The following is a 22,033-nucleotide window of genomic DNA, read 5'->3' on the forward strand; positions in this document are numbered from 1 at the left end:
TGTTTCCACAGTACACTAAAAGCACTTTCCCTCTGCTTTCACTTCAACCACTAATCCTCTTAACACGGTCACCTCAGCTCTGCCTCTGCCTCATTTCTTTCTCTGCTTCTATCTCTGCAACGCACCCTTCCTGGAGGGTGGTTTGTGTACATACATACAGTCATATGGAGGTCAAAGCAAAGATGGGAAGAAGGCTAAATTAATCTGGAATGACTGCTTGTTACTAAAAGTATCCTTGAGGGACGATGAATCAAAATTAGACTGTGACATTTAGCGAGACAGACGTGTTGTGCAGCTACACCCTCAAAACATCAGTTCAATGGTAATCAAAATCAAATCTTCAGCCTACTGAAATAACTTTACATTCTAATATAAATGTATGTATAAAACAGAGAAAAGCAGCTTCTGTTTTACTACTGCAAAACCAGCAAATGCACTGTTTCACAGTAGGTCTGCAGTGGTGGAAATTAACTAAAGTCATATACTATAAGTACTGCATTTATGATTTAGAGGTACTTGTGCTTTATTTGAGGTTTTCCATCTTATGCTACATTTTGGTTTTACTGCATTACATTTCAGATGGAAATATTGTACTTTTACATTCATGTGACTGCTGTAATTATAGTCACTTTTCATATTAAGATTTTATGAAATAAACATGATAAGCTTATAACATATATCGGTGCCTAACTATTTTGGCTCATGATTCCTTGTCACACTTCAGATGTCTATGAATTGTTAGCACTTCACAAAAAAAGACATTTTACTTCAAATCCCCCTTTAGATGATTCATTAATTTGAAATGCATAATTGTTTGAATATCTGATTCGATTTTTTAGATATAAAAACCTCTTTAATCATACCACCATATAGCAATTAAGGCTGGGATATACTCCATCAGAACTACTTGTTGGACAGTCCAAAAGCTCCACAAACTTCCTCATCCACACTTCCCAAATGTTGGAGTAGTATGTGTATGCCTGACATTTTCTGTAACTCTCCAAAACCAACAATCCGACATCAACACCAGGGCACAAAATTAGCACCAGTCACCAGTCAAATGGTAAAATATTCAAGGAGTTGGTAGTTTTGCTTCACTCACCAGCCAAAAAAAAGGGTAATCTATTGAGTGGCTGGTTAAATTTAAACATTCATGAGCCATTTGGCTGGTGGACAAAAAAAGTTAACTTTGTATCCTAATTAACACCCACTCATTAACATGATTGGAAAGGTAAAAGGGCGCCAGGGTTGGAACTTCTCTATCCAGTTCTGAATTTTCCCTTGTTGCCATATGGCAACTACCATGGATTGAGGCTGGAACCAATTCGGAAATACTTTAAAATGTAATGCCAGCAACAGCTGGTTGATGCTAGATCCAAAAAAAATCTGTGGCTCCAAATGATTTCTATTGAAAAAGCATCAACACAATTTAATGTCAGCCCAAGTGTGCACCGCTTGATGTTTCCAGTAAGCTAGCATTTGCTGCAGTCTGAGGTAGCAGGGCATGTTTCCAGATGATGATAGGCAACATCCTGCACACCTTATTTGGAAGATCCTGAGTGGCACAGTTTGTGACAGGAAGTAGCCCTTGGGGCGGCTGTGGCTCAGGAGGAGGAGCAGGTCATCCACTTATCGGAAGATTGGCGGTTTGATTCCCGGTTCCTCCAGTCCACATGTCGAAGTGTCCTTGGGCAAGATACTGAACCCCAAATTGTTCTTGGTGGTTGTGCTGTTGTCAGTGTGAGTAATATGAAACATCAAACTGGCAAACTGGCAATTCATATTTTTATTTTAAAAAGTTAACTATGTATGGGAAACACTGTGTAAAGCATAAAAACTAGCTCCACCTCAACCAGCTACAAAAGTAAAAGGCTGCTTACACATTGACGCAATCAAAATTATAATATTCAAATTTGAAAACATAAAAGACATGACAAACATGACACTGATAGAGCCTGCAGCTGTGTGGGTGTGTTCTGCAAATTCTTTCTGCTCTTCTTTAAACTACAAGCCATCTCAGTCTTTTTTTCTGCATAGCTAGGAAGTCGTAGACGCATATTTTCATAATTGGATAGATCTGGATGTCCAAAAGCCAAAATCAGTACAAACATTTGTAAAGTTCACCTCATACACACATTCAGACATTTACATGCACGCTCATGCAGTCCCAACAACTTAATATACCCCTACATAAAAGACTGTCTGTCAAATTACTGACACAGTAATTTGACAGACAGTCAATTAGTCAGTTACACAGATAGCTGTGACACTCTGATAGCAGGGTTAAATACATTTCAACTAATGCTTCAGTACCTGAATGCTAAAAGCTTAATCATAGACCAGCAGAGAACAGAAGCTAATGTAATTATTATTCAGTCCAAGGAGCAATGTATGACTTTACATAATACATAAATACATATATCAACCACAGTATATTGTTTGGTTGAAATGGCAAAAGCTGATGTTTGATGCTTGTCACACAACCCAATAATTATATACATTTGATGTTGTGGGTTTATTTTTACCATTTATCTTTAAGACCTGCAGCTCAAAATCTCCTGAATACCTCTGTCTTTTCAGCCCCCTTGTCTTTGCATGCTTTCCACAGTGACAATGCAAACCAATAAAACATTCAGTTGTGTTTCAGTCTCGGAAAAAAGGACTGCCACACACAATTACAGCAATACAGCAATCCATATCTAATGCTTTCCACCTATCTATGTCTTTTTACTCTGTGCTTGATTTTTTGTTCTCTTCTTTTTTTCTCAATCATTCACTCTGAGTTCTCATGGGTTTGCCAGGATAGTGTGCTCTATTGAGTGGTCAGTCTTGTATTGAATTGGTCTCACCGTTGAAGTGGTGTGAAATGGTTGGACCTGTGGTGCAGACTTCTGATCTCATCACACGTCCAATACTCGTCATAAGGAGTATCTTTTACCATAGAGAAAGGGGGAGAGGGAGATGAAGACATAGCTGAGAGGAGAAAAAACAGTTTGTGTATTCTTTGATGCTACCTTAATTGTAGCTGCCGTCAATGTGTCAGCAGGGTTTCCACGGAGAGAGCATTACATCACAAACGGCTATACAAAGATAAAATGGCAGAAAAGTGACAGTATATGGCATTACAAGTGCTGCCTGGCATAGACAAAAACTCCGAACAGTGCTTGTGGGCTCATCTGATACAAAGTAATTGAAATCATTACGCTATTTTATTTTTAATGACTGGTAATTGACGCAGGAGCCAAATGGGTTTTTGGCTGACTTCTTCCTTAGTTGTCTGCACCTCCCTCATTTAGCCATGCATCTGCTTTTTTTTTTGAATGGTGCAATAACTGGAGATAACCATACATATGATTCTGTTCTTTTTCCAGACAGTTGCTGATCCTCTCCCTCGTCACTCTTCCAGGTATGAATCTGGAGGCAATCAAAGCTTTCATGCAGTAAATAAATCAAAGTAATAGGTTGCCCTCTCCCCTGAGGGCAAATGATGGGTTCCAGCACAGGTCTCCACAGCAGGTTGCATTCAAAAATGTGTGTTTTTCTGTGTGTGTATGTGTATATATGTTAAGTATGAATGTGTGTGGATGATAAAATTAAAGACAGTAGGTGGGAGGGGGCACAAATATGAGGATTTGAGGGAGAGAGGTTATGTTGGTCCCTTTTCTTTCTCCCTCCCTCTGTCACTCTTCCCCAGTATTGAGTGAGACTCCGTCTTACTGCCTGACTCCATATCACTGTGGGCTACTACAGTATATAGGCTGCAGGAAAGCATTTCTAACTAGAGACCTGTAGCTAGAAAGAAAAGGAGTGATGAAAACAAAGACGACAGAGAGGAGAAGAAAATAAGCTCATTTGCTGAACTGAGAAGCCACCACACAGGGATTTCTCAGAATATCCAATTTTGAACATCTGCACAGGTAAGACACTCAGTCTCTGTCTACTGATTCACTGCATGCATTGACATTTACAAATATACATTCACACACACAAACACACCACCAATATTTCGCCCGAAGGAGTTTGGGCTATACAGTATTCATGTTCAAATGTCTAATTAAAAACTTTTATTTGTATTCACAATTACTATTTTAGGTTATTTATTCAAATATATAATACTCTAAGAAGATCATTGTATAATGAATATACAGGGGTTTGAAAAAAAAAAGTAACACGTGATGGCAAAGGACTTAAAGCTAAAATAACATTATCACAATTACACACATGCATCTGTGGGCCAAATTAGGATGAATGCCAATTAGCAGCAATTAGCAGCTTTAAAGGAGGTCTTGCAATCATTCAATCGTAAATATTTGACATGTGAGTTTTCAAAGGAGCATTAGACAGACAGCAGTGCTCTAAAGAGGCAAAAGCATCTGTGACACAACCGCAGATGTGTTATCAGTATCCCTGCTTATCTTTCGTCTTATCCGTTTTGAAACCCACCGATAAAATATCAAAATATAAGAACTGCATATGTTGAAAAATGTGGAATAATTTGCTTTTCCTATGAAATTTGCACATAGTTATGTATTTTGTCATACATTATATGATTGTGGCCACTTTCATGCAAATTTCAAACAATCTTGTAATTTTTCATTTATTTATGTCATTGTATAAAACAATGACATAAAGTATACATATATGACATATATCATATGGTACTGCTCCAATTATATTTTACAACGTGAAGATTTTTTATGAATATTTTACTTAAAATACTTTATGTGAAAGTCTGACAGAACATTGTGTAAAATATAGAAAAAACAAATCTGACAGTGACAAACAGCAGTCACAGATTGAAGCTAAGAACAAATATTGCACAGTGTGTCCCAGAATATATTATATGTGAGCAGTCCGCCCACAAAGATTTACACCCTTCCCCAGCAGAATATGACACAGCCATGTGTGAGCTTATTCTTCTTTTGTTAAGTTGTTTTAAAGTAATAAAATAACATTTCGTTTCTGCATTTGTGTCAATCTAATTGGTGCATTCTGCCTAGAGTACAAATACAAAATTATCTAGATTTCTTAAACAAATGATTGTATTTCTTATAACTACAAAAGGTGTGATTCAGTACAGAATCAAGAAAAAAAGGATACATTTTCTGGTCTTACATGAAATCTTGGGCACTAAGCATCTGTATGCAGCATCCTGTCAACCATAGACAGCAGAGCAGAGGGGAGGGTGCACTATGCTGGAGTTTAAAGCTGAACAACAAAGCATTTACAAGCTCCATTGTTAGAATCATACCCCAGGAAAGGGATACAACTGCTTAAGCATCTAATATCAATATCGCTATGGATACAAGTATGTCAAGGAGGGAATTATTTTTCCTTTCAGTAAGGTAAAACATCAATGCTCACTTCCTCCACACTACCCTACAGCATCAATAACCACACAAAAAAGTTCTCAACCTGTGGGGAACACTTTGGGAGTTGATACAGTCAACTAACTGGCATTTAACCCAACATGGCTAACCTTAAAATCCTATGTGTTGATTTTTCTATTCATTGCATTTGTTCAAATGTGTATATGTGTGTTTTCACATTTTAAATTCGGTGGGCTGTTCCTTGGCAGAGACAATGCTATTGACCTCTTTTAATGAAGGGTCAGCAGGAGATAATAACATTTAGCCAGACACTAATCATTAGCCCTGCAGACCAGGTTAGACATTCTCACTGCAGTGTGAAATTTCTGTGTTTCATTGCATTGCAATATAAACCATCACAATTTTGGAGATAGTACTGCTGACTGACACAAATGAGTTGCTCTTTAAAGTTAAATAGAGACCACTGCATCTTTGACAGTGACTCAAAGATGTGAACAGATCTCCTTCGTACCAAATTCAAACCACGTCATATGCCATTAAGTCACTTCATCAAATTGTACATAATCAGCTATGACCTCTCTTGTGTTTTTTGTATTTGCCCAGCCTCTGCCTCCACCTGAGTGAATCGGAGATGCATAATTGATCAAATGTGCTCAGGTTAAGAAATGTCAGAGAGAGCAAAAAAGAGCGGATCAGATGCAAAGTAAAAAAAGAGAGAGAACAATGTAGGGAGAGAGAATCGTCCTTCCTTTTTTGCATTTTGAGGGTTCTCAATTCTCATCACGCCTCACAAATTAGCTGCAGGGTCTGGATGGCTTCCATAAAAGGCCATGGCAACAGCGTTACTAGGCAAGGGTGGGTTTCTAACAGGTTACTAACAGGTTTTGAATTGAGCATGAACAATTTTCTAACATTTCAAACTGATTGCACTGATGTGCTACACACACTGACTAACTGGAGTGGATCCATCTGCTAAAGATTTGATCAGCTATCTGAATCATTCATCCATGTGCTGATGGGATGGAAAAATATCTGCTGTGCTGCCACCAGTCTTCTCTACACAGATTATATCAAGGGATTATTTCTTGTGATTTAATTTGAGCATGAAACATCCTCAGTGATTGTTTCAGTATTGAGAAACTTAGCATTCTGTGGCAGCTTCTCTTGGGGCTTAAATGTAGTCTAATTGGGATCATACCCTCGCTTTTAGAAAAAATTAAGCTTGCAGGATTGTCAAACATGACTCCATTCCATTGATAAAAATAACTGATCATGCTGTCTTTTAGCAGCAGCATGACTCTGTGCATGGAAATGGAAATGTCTGTCAGTCAGTTCACCACTTTGGTCCAGATCTGGTCTCTGTGAAATTTTGCACAGACATTCATGGTTCCCAGAGGATTAGTCCTGACATCTTTAGTGATACTTTGACCTTTCAACTAGTGTCACTAGCAGGTCAAAGTTTTCACTTATTCTGTGAAATATGTCGACATCTTAGATGGACTGGCCCCAGATTTTGAACAAATATTAATGGTTCCCAGATTATATATTCTAAAGATTTTGGTTTTTCCTTGACTTTTTCTGCAGACTCACCATAAGGTACACATTTTTGGTTTGAACAGAAATATCTCTACAACTGCTGGAGGGACTGCCATGAAAGATATTCATGATCCCCAGAGGATGAATAATAAAAAATATGACCCCCTTAACTTTACTCTAGCACCATCATCAGGTTAAAACTTGACATTCCCACAAGCCTTGGTTGTACTTTGGGTTTAGAGTTAATAAGGAAATGTTGACATGCAACATAACTTAAGATTGTGGGCCTGACACCTGCTAGACATCATTATTTTTTCTGTGAGAATTTCCACACATTGACACCAGCATTTAGCAGAATGTACAGCTGCGGTTAAAAGCAGCCTCACAAAGCAGTTAGCAGCACTGTAGGCTCTTTGTGTTACTCATATCTCCAGTGGAGACAGGAAACTGCAGAAAATATATAAATCTGTAAGCATTAGTCAATGTAAGACTGACATGCACACAAACAATTAGAAACAAGAGCACCTGTTTTGCAACTCTATCACTCCCCCACATTGTTCCCTTTGGCTCCCTGGACCCCAGCTACTCTTGACCTATACACACAAGCAGATCAATTTATTAGGATTTTCTAACAGTAATTGCTTGTTACCAGTATGAAATATGTTCTATTTTTGCCAGGTGCACATTTGCATCCCAGTGTTCAATGCTTGCTATGACTATGAAGTCAAGAAACCTTCTTTGTATACTGGAGAATGGGGAGCTTTCCAAAATACAAGCTAATAATCACTTGGCAGCTGTAAGGCCAGCTCCTTAACACAGAGCTCCAAGTTGGAGCTGTCATTGAGTGACACATTTTTGAACAAAGTTTTGAAACCTAACCTTTTAAATCTTACCTCACTGGAATGTGTTTAAGCACAGTGGACTGATATTTCTCAAATTTGAAAGGTTTGATGTGGTGCTATGGACAGTTTCAGTCCATACATGGCTGAAAAATGAATAACACATCTTTCCACTGGTTGTGACTGGACACCAGCTAGGCACTTTTAAGCTGAATATTTGCTGTGTCAGATATTCCAAAGGCAGCATCTCAAATCTGTAATATATTAAAATAGTTTATAATCACAATTAGAAGCAATGGATGTTTACAAAAATAAAATGCAATGCTACTCAGGTGTAGTCTGTAGTCGACTTTCAGAAGTGAGCTCTGCTGCCTATAATAACATTTAGAAACATTTAAACATATGGTATCAAGCAATATTGTAACCAGCCACCAAATCTTTACGAACCCAGAGGAGGGTTTGGTCAGGGAAAGCACAATTACTTTCAAAACAAACCTGGCTCACCTGGTAGAGCGCATACCACACATCAGGGCTGAGTCCTTACTGCAGCAGCCTGGGATCCCTGCCCTTTTTGTGTCTCTCTCTCTACTATCACTATCAAATTAAGCAAAATGCCAAACAATAACCTTACACAAACAAATAAAAAAAGACAATTCAAGTTGATACAGTGACTTTCCTAACCAGCATGACTCATAGATTTTTGGGGTGGTCTTGCTCAGTGTTACTGAGGGAAACAAAATAAAACAAATCATGTTGTCTCTCTTTATATTCCCTCATTTAAAATACAGAAGGAGGCTGTCACTGTCTTTCTGTTGAGGTTAACAATCCCATGGCCTTGTTCCCTGGAAGACTGTAGTCAGAGTCATCTGCAAACTATGAAAGCGGTTTCTGCCAGTTTCTGTGGTTTTAATCTGCTATTCTGTAACAATAGGAAGATAAATTATGAACAGATCATGGTTCAGCTTCCCCTAACAAGGGAATGATGGATCAGAATTGGAGCATGAGGCTTTTTTGTTTTGAGCTTGTCAACAATTATAACATTTCAGGAAATGATCAGGCAAGTGTGCCACTTTTTTTTGTGCCGGTTAAAGGCTGCAGCATTTGACAGTTGAGAGTTGGCTGCACTAATTTTACTTTTACTTTTGACTAGCATAGCCTTTTTCAATCTATACAACAGCCCCTGATTGCACTATACTTGTAGATGTTTCAATCAATATTCAATTTTAACAGAATTTCCATACAGACCTTACAAAAAATAACAGCAAAAAAATCCTTTAAGTGACAGCAAATCTCCTTGTTGGCAAGAATAAATTCTATATATAGCAAACACAGATCTGTGGATAAAGGTCATGATAACAAAGCAAAGTTGAAAAAAAAGATTGACTTCAGAAAATCATTGAAGTGCAGCCACCAGCATTTTCAGTATTAACTGCAGACGCTTTAAGCCGCAATGATGGAAGACAGATCTATCGAAGCCACCTGCATGAGATTAGTCTCTGCTTTGTAGGTGGAGTAGCCTACAGACAGTCACACTCTGTAACAGAAGAGTCAAAGACAGAACTAATAAAATGAGAAGAACAGTTAGAACCAACTGGACCAGTGTAGTATGTATAGGCAAGTTAACTCTTGTAGATGCATGAAACAATCAGACTTGCAGACATTTCTGGGCTACTGCAGTATTTCCCCTACCAAGAAAGAAAATGAAAAATGAACAACGTGTGTTATAAGGCACACGCTGCAACTTCACATGCAGTTGGTCGGCGTTGTTTTTTTTTATTCAATGGGTTACGATAAGCAGACGTTATTTGTGAATGAAGCCAAGCTAGCTAACTAACTTGTAGCTAACTAGGCCGTGTTGCCAAGTGACTCAAATCTGCTGTCCACTGGTAAACACCGACAGCCAGTCAAACACAGACAGGTGTGTTGCCATTTTACCAGACTGCTTCTCTTCACACTCACTTCCTGTCTTAAGATAGCAGACTGTGGTATAGTCTGAAGGGCTGTCCACACTGAGAAGGAGGTGATTTCTTTAGATAGTTCTTTATTATTACAAAGATGCTGGAACTTTGTTCTCTATTATAATGTAAAAAAACAGTTAGCAAGTTAACAAGTTAGCGGATCTTTGTAAGCAGATCTGTACTCATACTGTGTTACTGCTGCAGCGGTGCACTTTTACACACCTCACTTCAACATCTGCTGCGGGTCAGTTTGGTCTGTAAATACTGAAACATCACAGCAACTAGTGTCTGAAATACTTCTGATAAACACACTGAATCACCACCCACCTCTGAATTCTTTTGCTTTTCTGTTTAATTTCTCCGTACAACATACTACAGCAGTAACATCTTAGTAACATCTCATCAATAAATAGCTGCAGACACAGCTGGAGCTTGCAATGCGTACTGGACACCGCTGTTTACATTACGTTATCATTCTCAGTGTGAACACTCACATAGTTGTCGTTATCGTTATACTTCAGTCAGGAACACTCTCGTCATAGATTTTTTAATGCCACAAATGGTAGGCCTAATACAGTTTTACTTGGCGTCGAAGGCTCCACTCTAAGATGCTCCCTGGATTAGCCAGCAACATACTGAGCTAAAAACAGTGAGCGCAATGCAAAACCACCTTGGAGTGGGCCGAAAGAAAGACATGAATTGCAGATTGACCCTAGAGCCATGATGGGACCCTGAACCGGAAAGGTGGAGGCTGGGGTGGTGGAGGCAAGCTTTGCCAGCAGCAGTGTGAGCAATGGTGAAGCTAGATCAGTGTAGGTGGGAGTAATATTGAAAGGGATCGCCTTGTGGTGAGAATGGCTGTGATTGGTGTGTGACTGATAAGGTGTGCTGATTCAATCAGTGGCTGTCAGCTGATTACAGCTGGGGCATATGACTTCCGTGTCCTGCATGAACTAACGCTATGCTTCACTTATTGTTCTCAGTGTGGATGGCCCTTGAGGCTTTGAGATTTTTTCATTCACTGTTATGATACAAACCAAGAACTTTTCATGATAACTCTAAAGTAATAAAAAAAAAAGATTGCTATAACATTTTATATTTTTTCCTATAATACCACAGAGGTAACAGCTATTTTCCTTCCTCATGATATTTTATGTCTGTGGATTCCTATCTCATATCCACAGGATGCACAGATGGGGCCAGAAATTAGATTTAACAGCTATTTGAAAGCAAAAGGCACCAGGGTACATAATGCTCCACTGCATGATAGATTACAGGACACTGAATGCAATAAAATATCCATCATCTTTGAATGCTCTCTAGGCAATGTAGTGAAACATTTCTCTGTAGAAGTAATTTATTGTCAAAGTCAATTAATTTTTCTTCACACAAATATTGGACTTTATGTATGGTCAACAGTATCCTACCTCTTCCCAGTACAGTTTTACGCAATTTAATTCCAGGAAATTCTCAAGATTCTTTGTTGTATGCAATTGTGTTTTATTTTGAACTGTAGCCACAAGTTCTTGTAAGGTCCAAATCAGTCACTGACGAGCAGTTTATGGGAATTGTTGGGTACCTTGGGACAAACAATCAATTATGGGCCAAAACATCATGCAATATACAGTTGTTAGTAAGATCTTGGCCATTTTTAGTTTGTTTACAGTGCTGTTTCTGCTGGAAAGTTCTGCATTATGCAACTACTTTTTTTTTTTTTTTTTTTTTTTGGCAGTGTAGAGACCTTTAGAGGAGCAGGTGCTCAAAGTTACAAAGTACGACATGGAACAAGATTTTAAAACATCATACACCAATATAACTTACAGCACAACCTGTTAAATTATAGCAACCAATATTCAAACAGAATGTAACATGGAAGATTGTGTCATTTTACCAACAAAGTTAACTTAAAATGTATAATAATTTTCTACAGATTTATATTACTATATCAAAAACAGACTACATTTCAAATTTCCAATCTATTTTCATAGTATATAGAAATATATCAAGTGCCACAAAATTATATATATATATCAGTGCTGAATATGAGAAAGATTGGACACTAAAACTTTCACAGATCTAAAAGTGGTTTCATATCAATAAGTATTAATGTATAAAATACATGACATGCACAACTTACAAATGCAGCCTACAAACATGACACTTAAGCTCTGCTTAAAAACAAGCAAGAATGAAGTAATTTTCTCAAGCAAGCAGCAACACCTGCACACTGATTCACAGATTACACAACATCAGCAGGCGTCTAAACAACCACTCAAATCAAAACTGGATCAATGCCAAATGAATCAGACTCTTTCCATGTGAGTCCAGACAGCTCACTGCAAGTCTTCAACAGCTTCAGTGTCCAAGCAAACTACCTACAGCACATGATTATGATCTCTGCTGCATCTTTGTTCAAGAGATACATAACAATCAGAGAAGAAATTAGCAACCAAAGAAACAGAGAGAGAGAAAGTGTATCTGACATGTTATCTGATGTAGATGAAGATGGAGTATCTATGCAGACATCCCAACCTGCAAAAAGTAATTTCAGGGAGGGGGGGGGGGGCTGGCGGTCGATTGGTCTAATAAGCAGCAACACAGAGCTATCAGGACGCTTTGCTCTCACACGCACTGCATTGATAGTCACACAAACACACACACACACACACACACACACACACACGCAGTCAATCTCTACAGCACACTCTTGCTTGCTCGATCCAGATTCCGGGAGATTTTGTCTCATTTGCAGGCGTCAAGGAGCCACTATCAATATGCGGGAGACTCCCGGAACTTCTGGGAGAGTTGGGATGGCCTATAACGTCCCATTGCGTTTGAAGCTGCTTATTTGTTTAACAGACCTATGTGAACCAGTCTGATATCATTAGCAGCAATTTGTTGTTTCATTTAAATGATGTTGTTAACTTTATATTGTTGTTGAGAGGAGTTAACTTCAGAGCAGCAGCAGGTCAGGCTGCTGAAAATCCCCCTAGTACTGTCACCATGTGTCCAGCTAGCCAGGCCCGTGCAGGTCTCTTCATCCGCTAACCCTTCTCCTGTTAGCTTCACAACAGTTCTTAAAAGTGCTTCAGAGCTGCTACAACAAGCTAATTGTTGTGTTGGCTAAGTAACTAACTTACTGCTCAACTGCCTGGAAATATAAATCTGAAAGAAGGACATTTAGGCTCAGTTGAAAAAGCCTAAATAAAATAAAAGTGTAGTTTGCGATTTACACATTATAGATTTTCTAATATGCTACTGTATGAATTTATTGACATTGTCCCTTGGAGCGCCATTTTGCATTTTGGCCAGTAACAAATTAGCATGAAAAAAAATGAACATAAAACTGATTTAAGAGATCCTGCCTTAAGGAGGACAGCAGGAGCCCATCCTCCCCTGCTCTCTTCTATCTACTCCACACAAGCTGTGTCCCAATGTCCCAGTTCAGGGGCCTGAATTGGGACACAGCTGCAGGTGCCTGTCCTGCAGGTGTCAGTGTTGAGGCATTTTAATCAGAATTTCATTCATGGATTTTATCCCAAGAAGAGAAAATATTTTCTAAATTATATTTAGATTCAGTGATTTTTTTTGTTTTCCAACCAATTACCCTCTTGTCCTAAAATAGAGGAGCAACCTATTCTGCCTCTGGATCAGCTTCCTCTTGTAGGAACTGCTTTACACTGCAGAAATGCTCCCTAAAGGAACTGTTGTAGTGAACATGTATATCTGCCCTAAAAACATTAAGTCATGTTATTAATTTATTTCTTTAAAAAAACTGGAATATAAGAAGTGACATATCAAAATGTCACTGACCTGACTGAAATCTAAACAAATGTCAGTAACACTTTCATTCAGTCAGTTCCCTATAGAACAAATGTAGGCGACACATATTGATTATGTGTGCAATGACAGAAGAATCACAAATATGTGGGTGGTTGGTTACTTACTTATCATTGATGTAGATTTATTTTTGATCATTGTCTCCCATTTTTTAGATTTGCCTCCAGAGAGATGGATATCTTTATGAATGAGGATTTCACTGTGACCGATAACACCAGCCATGAAGTAGGACTCGAAAGACTTGAAGGCAGCAAAAGTCAAGGACTCAACCACAGTGACCCTTTAGACATGTTTGTAGGTATGGAGGTTCTTCAACGCTTCAAGCTTCTCTTCCTGCCCCTCTACTGCATCGTAGTGATCGTGGCTGGTGTTGGAAACTCCTTCCTTTTGGCCTGCATCTTGGGTGACAAGAAACTCCACAATGCCACCAACTTTTTCATTGGGAACTTAGCAGCTGGAGACCTGCTTATGTGTCTGAGCTGTGTTCCTCTGACAGTGTCTTACGCCTTTGACAGCCACGGCTGGGCTTTTGGAAGACCCCTCTGCCACCTGGTCCCTTTGCTGCAATGTGCTACAGTGTTTGCATCAGTGCTTTCTCTAACTGCCATTGCTGTGGACCGCTATATTGTTGTAGGTAAGAGCACAACTTGATTTTTTATTGTTACTGATTATGGGTATTTTTTTATAGTGACGAGAAGCTAATAAATTTATAGTCGACACATAATTGCTTTAATAAATGAAATAAAGTATTTATTTTTCCTTTTCATCTCAGCTCATCCAGTGCGGAGGAGGATCTCTGTATGGGGTTGTGGTGCAGTGAATCTGGGCGTCTGGCTTTTATCTCTGGCCCTGGCTGCCCCTCCATCGCTCTACACACGCTACCTGGACCTGCGACCCAGTGGCATTGACCTGGTTGTGTGTGAGGAATTCTGGCCAAATAGTGGCAATCTGCGGCTGCTTTACTCCTGTTTCATTCTCATAGCCTCTTATATGATCCCGCTGCTGTCTGTCAGCGTATCCTACTGTGCCATTACCATCAGTCTAAAACGGTATTCAGTACCCGGGGAGCCATCCAACAGTCAGCAGTGTTGGAGCCAAAGGAGGAAGAAGACCTTCTCACTGCTAGTGGCCTCAGTGCTTGCATTTGCCCTGTGCTGGCTGCCCCTGCAGGTGAGTCTTAAGTTAGATACAAAGCTAAAGCCACACTTTTACTCCGTATCTAAGCCCTTCAGTGAAATTTGAGGAAGATCTTTTTATAGAACGTAAGCGTGGGAGGGCAATGAAGTTCCTTCTTCCTATAGGTACTGTATGTCTTAGAAAATCATAAACGCAACAGCAGGGAAGTGGAAAGTAAAGTGAAGCCTTAACTATCTAACCTGATGAGCAAGATGGTTTGTTACAATAAACCATCTGTGAAGTTGTCTTTCAAACTGTTTGTAAAAGGGCACTTTCAAAGTATACTTGGCAGGTGACTGAATGAACCATCTATCATCATCTATTGCAGGCTATCTTAGTTTCTCACTGTTGTCACACCTGTAGATGCCAGTAGTTCCTCATAGGATGCTGGTTGGTCCAAATCATTGGCTCAGACACAAGCGCATAACTTGAAGCCTGACCAGATGGATTCTCATGTGATCTTGTGAATCCAGCTGTCTTGCAAAGTCCATGAGATGATTCAATTTTACACATCATTAACCAGAGTAGCTCATCTCGAGATAACTGAGGCAACAAATACAGCATTATATCCACAATGAATCATGCAAAAGCCTAACAGATTAGGATGTTACCTTCATATTAATGGAAGAAGAGGGAAATGGTTACAAAGCAGGGTTGAGCAGGCTTGCCTAGGAGGTTTTTTAAATTCTAGAGTTATTGGTAATGCTTTATTTTAAAGGAAATTTTCATGAGAAGTTTGCAGGTGTTAACAATTAATTTTTAGGACATCTTACAGACAGGGTGGTGCAACTTGGTAAAAATTATTCTTAATGGGGAAAAAACTGTTAAGTTGGTTTAGATGGTAAGTACCCACTCAATATATTTTTCATATATAGTTTTTAATTTTAATTATTAATTTTTATTGTCACACAAGAAAAAATGCAATTTCTGAAATGTTTGTGCTGCATGCATTGCAATCCAGCTGCTGCATTTTCAACTCCTGCATAGAGTGGCGATAAGTTCAATACAGATTCAATGCCAATTCAAGTATTCGCATTGTTTTTGTTTAGGTGCTGAACCTATTGCTGGACCTGGACCCAGACTTCCACATCATAGGGAAGCGCTACATAAACGTCTTACAAGTCTGCTGTCATTTAGTGGCCATGAGCTCTGCGTGTTACAATCCCTTCATATACGCCTCACTGCACAGCAAGGTACGCATGCACCTGAAAGGCTATCTCTGTCCATGTCGACAGAAGAGGATGGTGGAGAGATCGATATCCAGATGCTGATTTCCGACTATGCCGGCTGTGACACACCTCATTTAGCAACTCATGACATGCAGAGTCCTGTACATACCCACAAGCTAACACCCAACCCCTGACACTGATGATAATGTCTGATGTGTCCAGGAGAAAACAAGGCAATGGCTCAACACTCATTTAAACCAGCTTTGTCCATGTTTTTCAAGCAGTTTCTGACTTCAAGACATTTGGTCCTCTCATGTACAGTAACCACAGGCAGTGTTGAAAAAGGCCACTTATGACAAACAAGCAAAGAAGTGGATCCAGACCAGACTGTAGCTAAGCATCATGATGAGGAAGATCAAGTTGTCCTCTGGGATCCCTGTGTTTTTCTTGGACGGCTGAGCTGCTGGCATAGACACTAAGCAGATACAGCGGCTTTAAAAAGGCCATCAGGGGCATAAACAGTGCCTCAGGCTGAGGAGGCTATGTATTGTAGGTGACTGATGCTAGGGGCTGAGATCAGGGGTATGTGCACTGGTTACAGGGGCTGGTTATACTAAAACAGTACATGTTTGACTTCAGGGAGCTGACCGAACAATGAACTCTTCTTGCTGCACATGGATAACAGACAGAAAGAACAGGATGTGCAAAAGACAGAGAGAGATATTTTAGGGTGTCCCTTGTTCTGAATGTCTGTGCTTCAGATGTGGTGAACATATTATTATTATCTCACAATCTGCGTCAAACAAAACAACTTTATACTTTCAAATTGCATGTGACCAAAGTCCAATTTTGCATGTAGGTGACATGTCAATGTAATGCTGCATGTTTCCCTCATTTAACGTTGTTTTTTTGGTTTAGGTACAAAAACCACTTGCTTAGGGAAAGATCATGGTTTGGGTTAAAATAGTAAAATATGGTTAAAATATCTCAATGTTAAATGCCAAGTTAAAATGCCAGACATAACACTAAAAAACAGAATCAGAATAAAATGTCCAACATGACATTGAGAATGTCCAGTTGTCGGTCTCGAAAAGTGTCCTGCTGCTTTTGCCAACAAATTATTCAGCCATCCAACCACATACCCCCCCCCCCCCCCCACCCCCACCCCCACTCCAAAATCACCTTTTAAAGTTGCATTATGTTGACGTCTCTTGGTATATCACCTGCAAAATTGGATACGGTGTACTGGATGCAGTGCACGCAGTGTGAAAATGTAAAGTTGTCTTATTTGTCATTTAGAAAAGAGGAGACTGTAGTATCAGTTACTGGTACTGTATATCACCCACCTTATATTAGATTTATCACATTTAATACATCTTGCCTGCTATTAGCAATGTTATTATGTAGTTTTTTTCTAGAATTTGGCTCTTTCTGTGTCATAAATGTACATGGGTAGATATGTTTGTATTAGTGCACACACAACGCTGTGTGCACAGCTTGTGTACAGAAGTTGGAGATTAAATATGTGACTTTCACACCCCTGTTTGTAAAAGTTGAATCTGTACCAAATTCATAAAGGTGTTATCTGATGAGCAGTCTCCCAATGCTTTGGCTCTGTCTGGAAAACAACACTGTCACAATAATCAACTTAATATCTCCAACACATATTCATATATAAACAACCACACTAGTCAGTTGTACTTGCACTCCAGAACAACACATGGTAGCCTTTTATCTTTCGGTCTAGGAAAGATAAATGATTTGGCTAAAATTATCACTTGAAATGCAGTTAGTACTGGTCTTAAAGTTACACAACCTTCAGCATCATGGCAACAGTAAACAAAATCATAATGTTACAATTTTTAAAGAAGTGCCCTGACTCGTGGTTGGAAACAGGAAGCGAATGGTGGTGTCCTGCAGCGAAGTCTGCTTTTTGACTTTCTGGCATCTAAATAACTATCTAGTCATCCCTCCTTACATTACAGGAAGTCACCTTTTAATTGATGTCATCTAAACTGCATCGCCTTCTTGGGTTATGATTATTATGGCAACTAGATGGCATAAACATAAATAGATCATTCTTGCTGGCTGAACTTTAGACCTATACTGTTGGTTTTCTTGTGACGATGGCCTGAACTTATTCCGAGCACAAACAATACAGTCGCCTATAAAGATTGCTGTGCTGTCACTATCCCTGTTGAGTTTCCATTAAGTAAGATTAATGCTTTCTAGATTTGTCAGAGCCCGGATATCAAGTTAACATTGCTTCTGTTAAGAGACTCACCCCAGAAGTGTCTAATGTGATGTGTAAATTACATTTAAGCAACATTAATTATGTTCAATTTGTTATTCAGAGTGTGACAGTTTTCATTATTATTACTGCTTATGATAAAAGGATTGTTTTTCTACTGTTAAGTGAAAGTATTACATTTGTACATCACACACAATAACAGTTTCATATTGCAGGGTAGATTGTCCATCAACAAAGCCAATCAGCTCATTCGAAAATGCCAAAACACCATTTACTCCATCAGGTGACCGGCAAGAACAAAAAACACCCTGTGTAGCTTTGGTACAAGCTCCATAGCCAGTGCCGTTGGTGCCAATTTTAACTTTTTAACAATCTGATTATTTTGCTGCCTGTTGCTCGGCAGCTGGATTGCCCTGGCTTCTTTCGTTAACTGAGCCTTGAGACTGCATTCAGCTGTATGGATGTTTTGCCCTGATGCTCTCTCTGAAAGGGTCTGCGAGAGAGGTTAGTTGTTATAATGGTGAATTTCCCCTCGATATGTCAAGAATGGCGGAGCAGGTGGACCCAAATGCGGAGACTGCAGGCTGACAAAGTCTGGAATATGTACTTTATTTTTCCAACACGTGGGAAACTCAATACAAAGGCAACTCAAACGGAGGCAAGTAAAACAAAGACTTGGACAATGACTGAACTGAAAACCGAAACCTATATAGATAAGGGATGATTACAAACAAGGATACAGGTGAGTGAAACAAGACACAGGTGAAACACATGAGGAAATCAACTAAGGCGGTAAAACACAGGAAGTAAAAACAACCACACACACAAGGAGCAAAACTTTCAAAATAAGACACAAACTAAAACCCAACAGAAACAACAGACAGGATGTGACATGATATACCCTAATGCCACTTGCAGCTTGGTTTGAAATCTTAAATATCTACTTCAGACATGTTTTAATTAATCAGATTTGATTGACGGTGCTGATAAAATAAGCAAACAACTCCACTGCTGTCATCAGATTTTAGTTTAATACATCCAAAAATTAACTTAAATAATCAAATGAATGTGAAAAAATAACAAAATTAGACCAGACTTTCTTAGTTGCCTGTGGACTGATTTCTATGTAAACAACTCTAGAAAGTTTTGCTGGAAAAATCCAAAGAATATGATGTTTATGTGCACTCCTGAGTGCCTTGACTATCTCCCACCCCCCTACAGTGCCAACAGTCTGCATCACTAGCTGACGTTAGCTTAGAAATTGAGTCTGCTAATGTCTTACCCTGAGCTGGCTTTCTTGCCGGGTAGTTAAGCTGGCATTACTGGAAGGCATGTCAAATATATTGTGATATTGTGATTTTTAGCTGTTAGCACTGCTGCTTGCTCGCACTGGCGGAGTTCACGCAAGCAGCAAAAGAATGCTGACTGCTCACTTAATGGCCAATGATCTCAATATAGTGAGTATGCTGCTACAGCTTTGTTTCAACCTTCTCCAAAACAAGGGAAGTTATCAGAGCTCATGAAGGGCCAAAATGACCTGCACTGAATAAACATATCAGTGCAGTATAATCAAATCCAAATTATTGCACTGTTGGAGTTTAAGTGCATTATTACAGTATTACTCTTCTGTTTCTCACATCACCAGTAAGAAGCAGAAACCTTGTTAATGCAAGCTTGCTATAAATGTATGGTGCACTTAACACAAAAAGGGTAAATACAAGATGCAGAATTTTTGCCTTATTTAAAAAGACGAAGAGAGCTCTGAAGACTCTCACTTCCACTTCAGTTGTTTGGCTAAGGCTGAGAGCTGCACTAGTTCGTTTGCTTTATATTGCAATAAATGGATATACAAACTTTTGACTGGGACAAGGGTGACCAGCTTCTGATAAAAGACCTGTTCATAAAAACTAAGCTCCTTACAATGAGGATTTAGATTTGGTTGTCCTCTGGGCTGCTATATGAGCTGTAGCAGGTTGTCATAGTGAAGTTAATGGATTGGAAAGGCGTTACATGAAACAAAAGAATGTTCACAATATACTGCAGGCAATTATTCTGAATAACCACAACTATTAAATTACCACCATAACTGGAAATTGGGTATTGCTGCAACAGTGTAAATCCACTGTTCATATATCATAAATGACTTATTGCACTGAATATGCTTTCTTTATATTCCAATATACAAAAACAAATCTAATTTAAATAGCATTTAACTGTACTGTAATTAGTATTGCTCTGTTTTGTTATATATGAGTGGGTTATGGTATTTGGCTAAATGACTGACAAATAAACTGTGCTGTTTACTTTCACTGTGTTTTTAAGTGTTTCAGTTATCTAAAGAAAAATGAGCAAAGAAAATATATTGTGGTTATGTCTTTTGTACATAACCACATTGCATGCATGTGGAGGCACAGTGGTGCATGAAAGACTGCAACTGAATACCAGGCAGGTTTAAAATATACTATGCTGAGTTTTTTAGTTCCTGTCTATAAATTAAAGCTCGGAAAAAGTGGTTTGTGTCTTTATTTTGTTCTGAATAACAGCCTGAAAACTAGTACACTAGTGTATGTGTGTGTGTCTTGTGTGTCTGTGCATGTTTTGGTAAGAGCATTATGAACAACATGAGAAGCTTTTCTATTTTCTCTTTTGTGGGTGTGAATGTGTGCTGACAGACACTGCATATAAATAAAAAGGTGCATGTATGTAGTGTGTGAGAACAATTTAAGCCTTACATATGTGACCCAGATTTAAGAGCAGTAAAAACACCCTAAACAGTGTTCTTTTCCCAAAGTGACTCAGAATATACAAAAACATGTGTTATGTTTTTGCAGCTGATGCACATTTTTGTAAAAAGGGAGTGGTCCAGGTTAAATGTGATCCACGTTTATTCATAAGAAGTATTTATGGACTAAAAGTGTATTTGTGGTTAAGACATTTGTTATAAAGAATAACTATGAGGGGATCTCTTTTGTAGTGTATGTGAGTGTTTAGTCTTTCTTCAAGTCTTGATGCAGGGGGTTTCTGATACCAGTGCTACCTAGAAGTTGCTCAACATCTTTCTTTATCCACAAAATCATCTCTCTAAGCACTTTTACATTCTGCCTAAAACTCTTAAACACATTTTCCTTCAAATGTACTTATTACATGGACAATTTATTGTCTTTTTTTCTCCATGCTAATTCTTCTACCATATTTTGCCTGTACATACAGCCTTTATTGCATGCCTTCCTGACTTGAAAGAGGAATACTTCCACTGTTGCTTCTCCTGAGGAGTTTTCCATATCTACATGTTAGGGTTTAAGGATAGTGGGAGTACAGATTGTTAAACCCTCTGAGGAAAATTGATAGCTCTGGGCTTTACATATAAATTTGACTTGACCTGACTTTCTATGAGGGCAAATCTATACATGTGTGTAGATATGGGAAATGCCTTAATGTACAGTATATTACTTACAGTATAACCTCTACAAATATGTTAAAAATACATGTAATTTAAATGTTAATAAGCTGATTTAATTTAACCGTAGCAGAATGTATGTCAGTAGTTACAGAACGTAGTGAAAATTAATTATCCTGCTTATTGTGTTGCTAATGAAAAATTAAATATAATGATGAGGCACTTTGTGTTTGTGGTTGAGAAATGCATTAGTTAGACAAATTTAGTTTGCTGTTTCATTAAAGACACACTTAAAAACACAGAGAGCAGCAGGGTAGCAGCAGTTCAATAGAAACATGAACTGATTAGCAGTGATTGCTCATTATGGTGAAGGAAAGGAAAAATTACTTACTATTAAGTGCTGTTTTGTATGTTTCACAATACTCAAAAGCTAAAATAACGGTTCTAGGAATAGCTTGTACATATAATGCTTTTAGACCGACTCTGCACATATGAACCAGAACAGCTAATCAATGAAACCATATTGATCCCCTAAGG

At 38.7% G+C, this 22,033-nt stretch overlaps 1 protein-coding gene across 1 annotated transcript; it reads left to right on the forward strand.

The window, feature by feature from the left end:
- The first annotated feature begins 13,647 nt into the window (after positions 1-13,647).
- On the forward strand, positions 13,648-15,950 carry si:dkey-202l22.3 (7 transmembrane receptor domain-containing protein). The gene is made up of 3 exons (XM_062419344.1): positions 13,648-14,137; positions 14,276-14,673; positions 15,729-15,950. The coding sequence occupies exons 1-3, from the start codon at positions 13,675-13,677 to the stop codon at positions 15,948-15,950; spliced, it is 1,083 nt and encodes a 360-aa protein (XP_062275328.1). The 5' UTR covers positions 13,648-13,674.
- Positions 15,951-22,033: the final 6,083 nt, after the last annotated feature.

This window comes from Scomber scombrus, chromosome 5, assembly GCF_963691925.1.
Source record: "Scomber scombrus chromosome 5, fScoSco1.1, whole genome shotgun sequence".
Classification (NCBI taxonomy): Eukaryota; Metazoa; Chordata; class Actinopteri; order Scombriformes; family Scombridae; genus Scomber; species Scomber scombrus.

Bases quoted from the DNA above. Each gene is read 5' to 3' on its own strand.
- si:dkey-202l22.3 (XM_062419344.1), top strand. From the start codon at position 13,675: ATGGATATCTTTATGAATGAGGATTTCACTGTGACCGATAACACCAGC. The intron at 14,138-14,275 runs GTAAGAGCACAA...TTTTCATCTCAG, and splicing joins GGACCGCTATATTGTTGTAG to CTCATCCAGTGCGGAGGAGG. The intron at 14,674-15,728 runs GTGAGTCTTAAG...GTTTTTGTTTAG, and splicing joins TGTGCTGGCTGCCCCTGCAG to GTGCTGAACCTATTGCTGGA.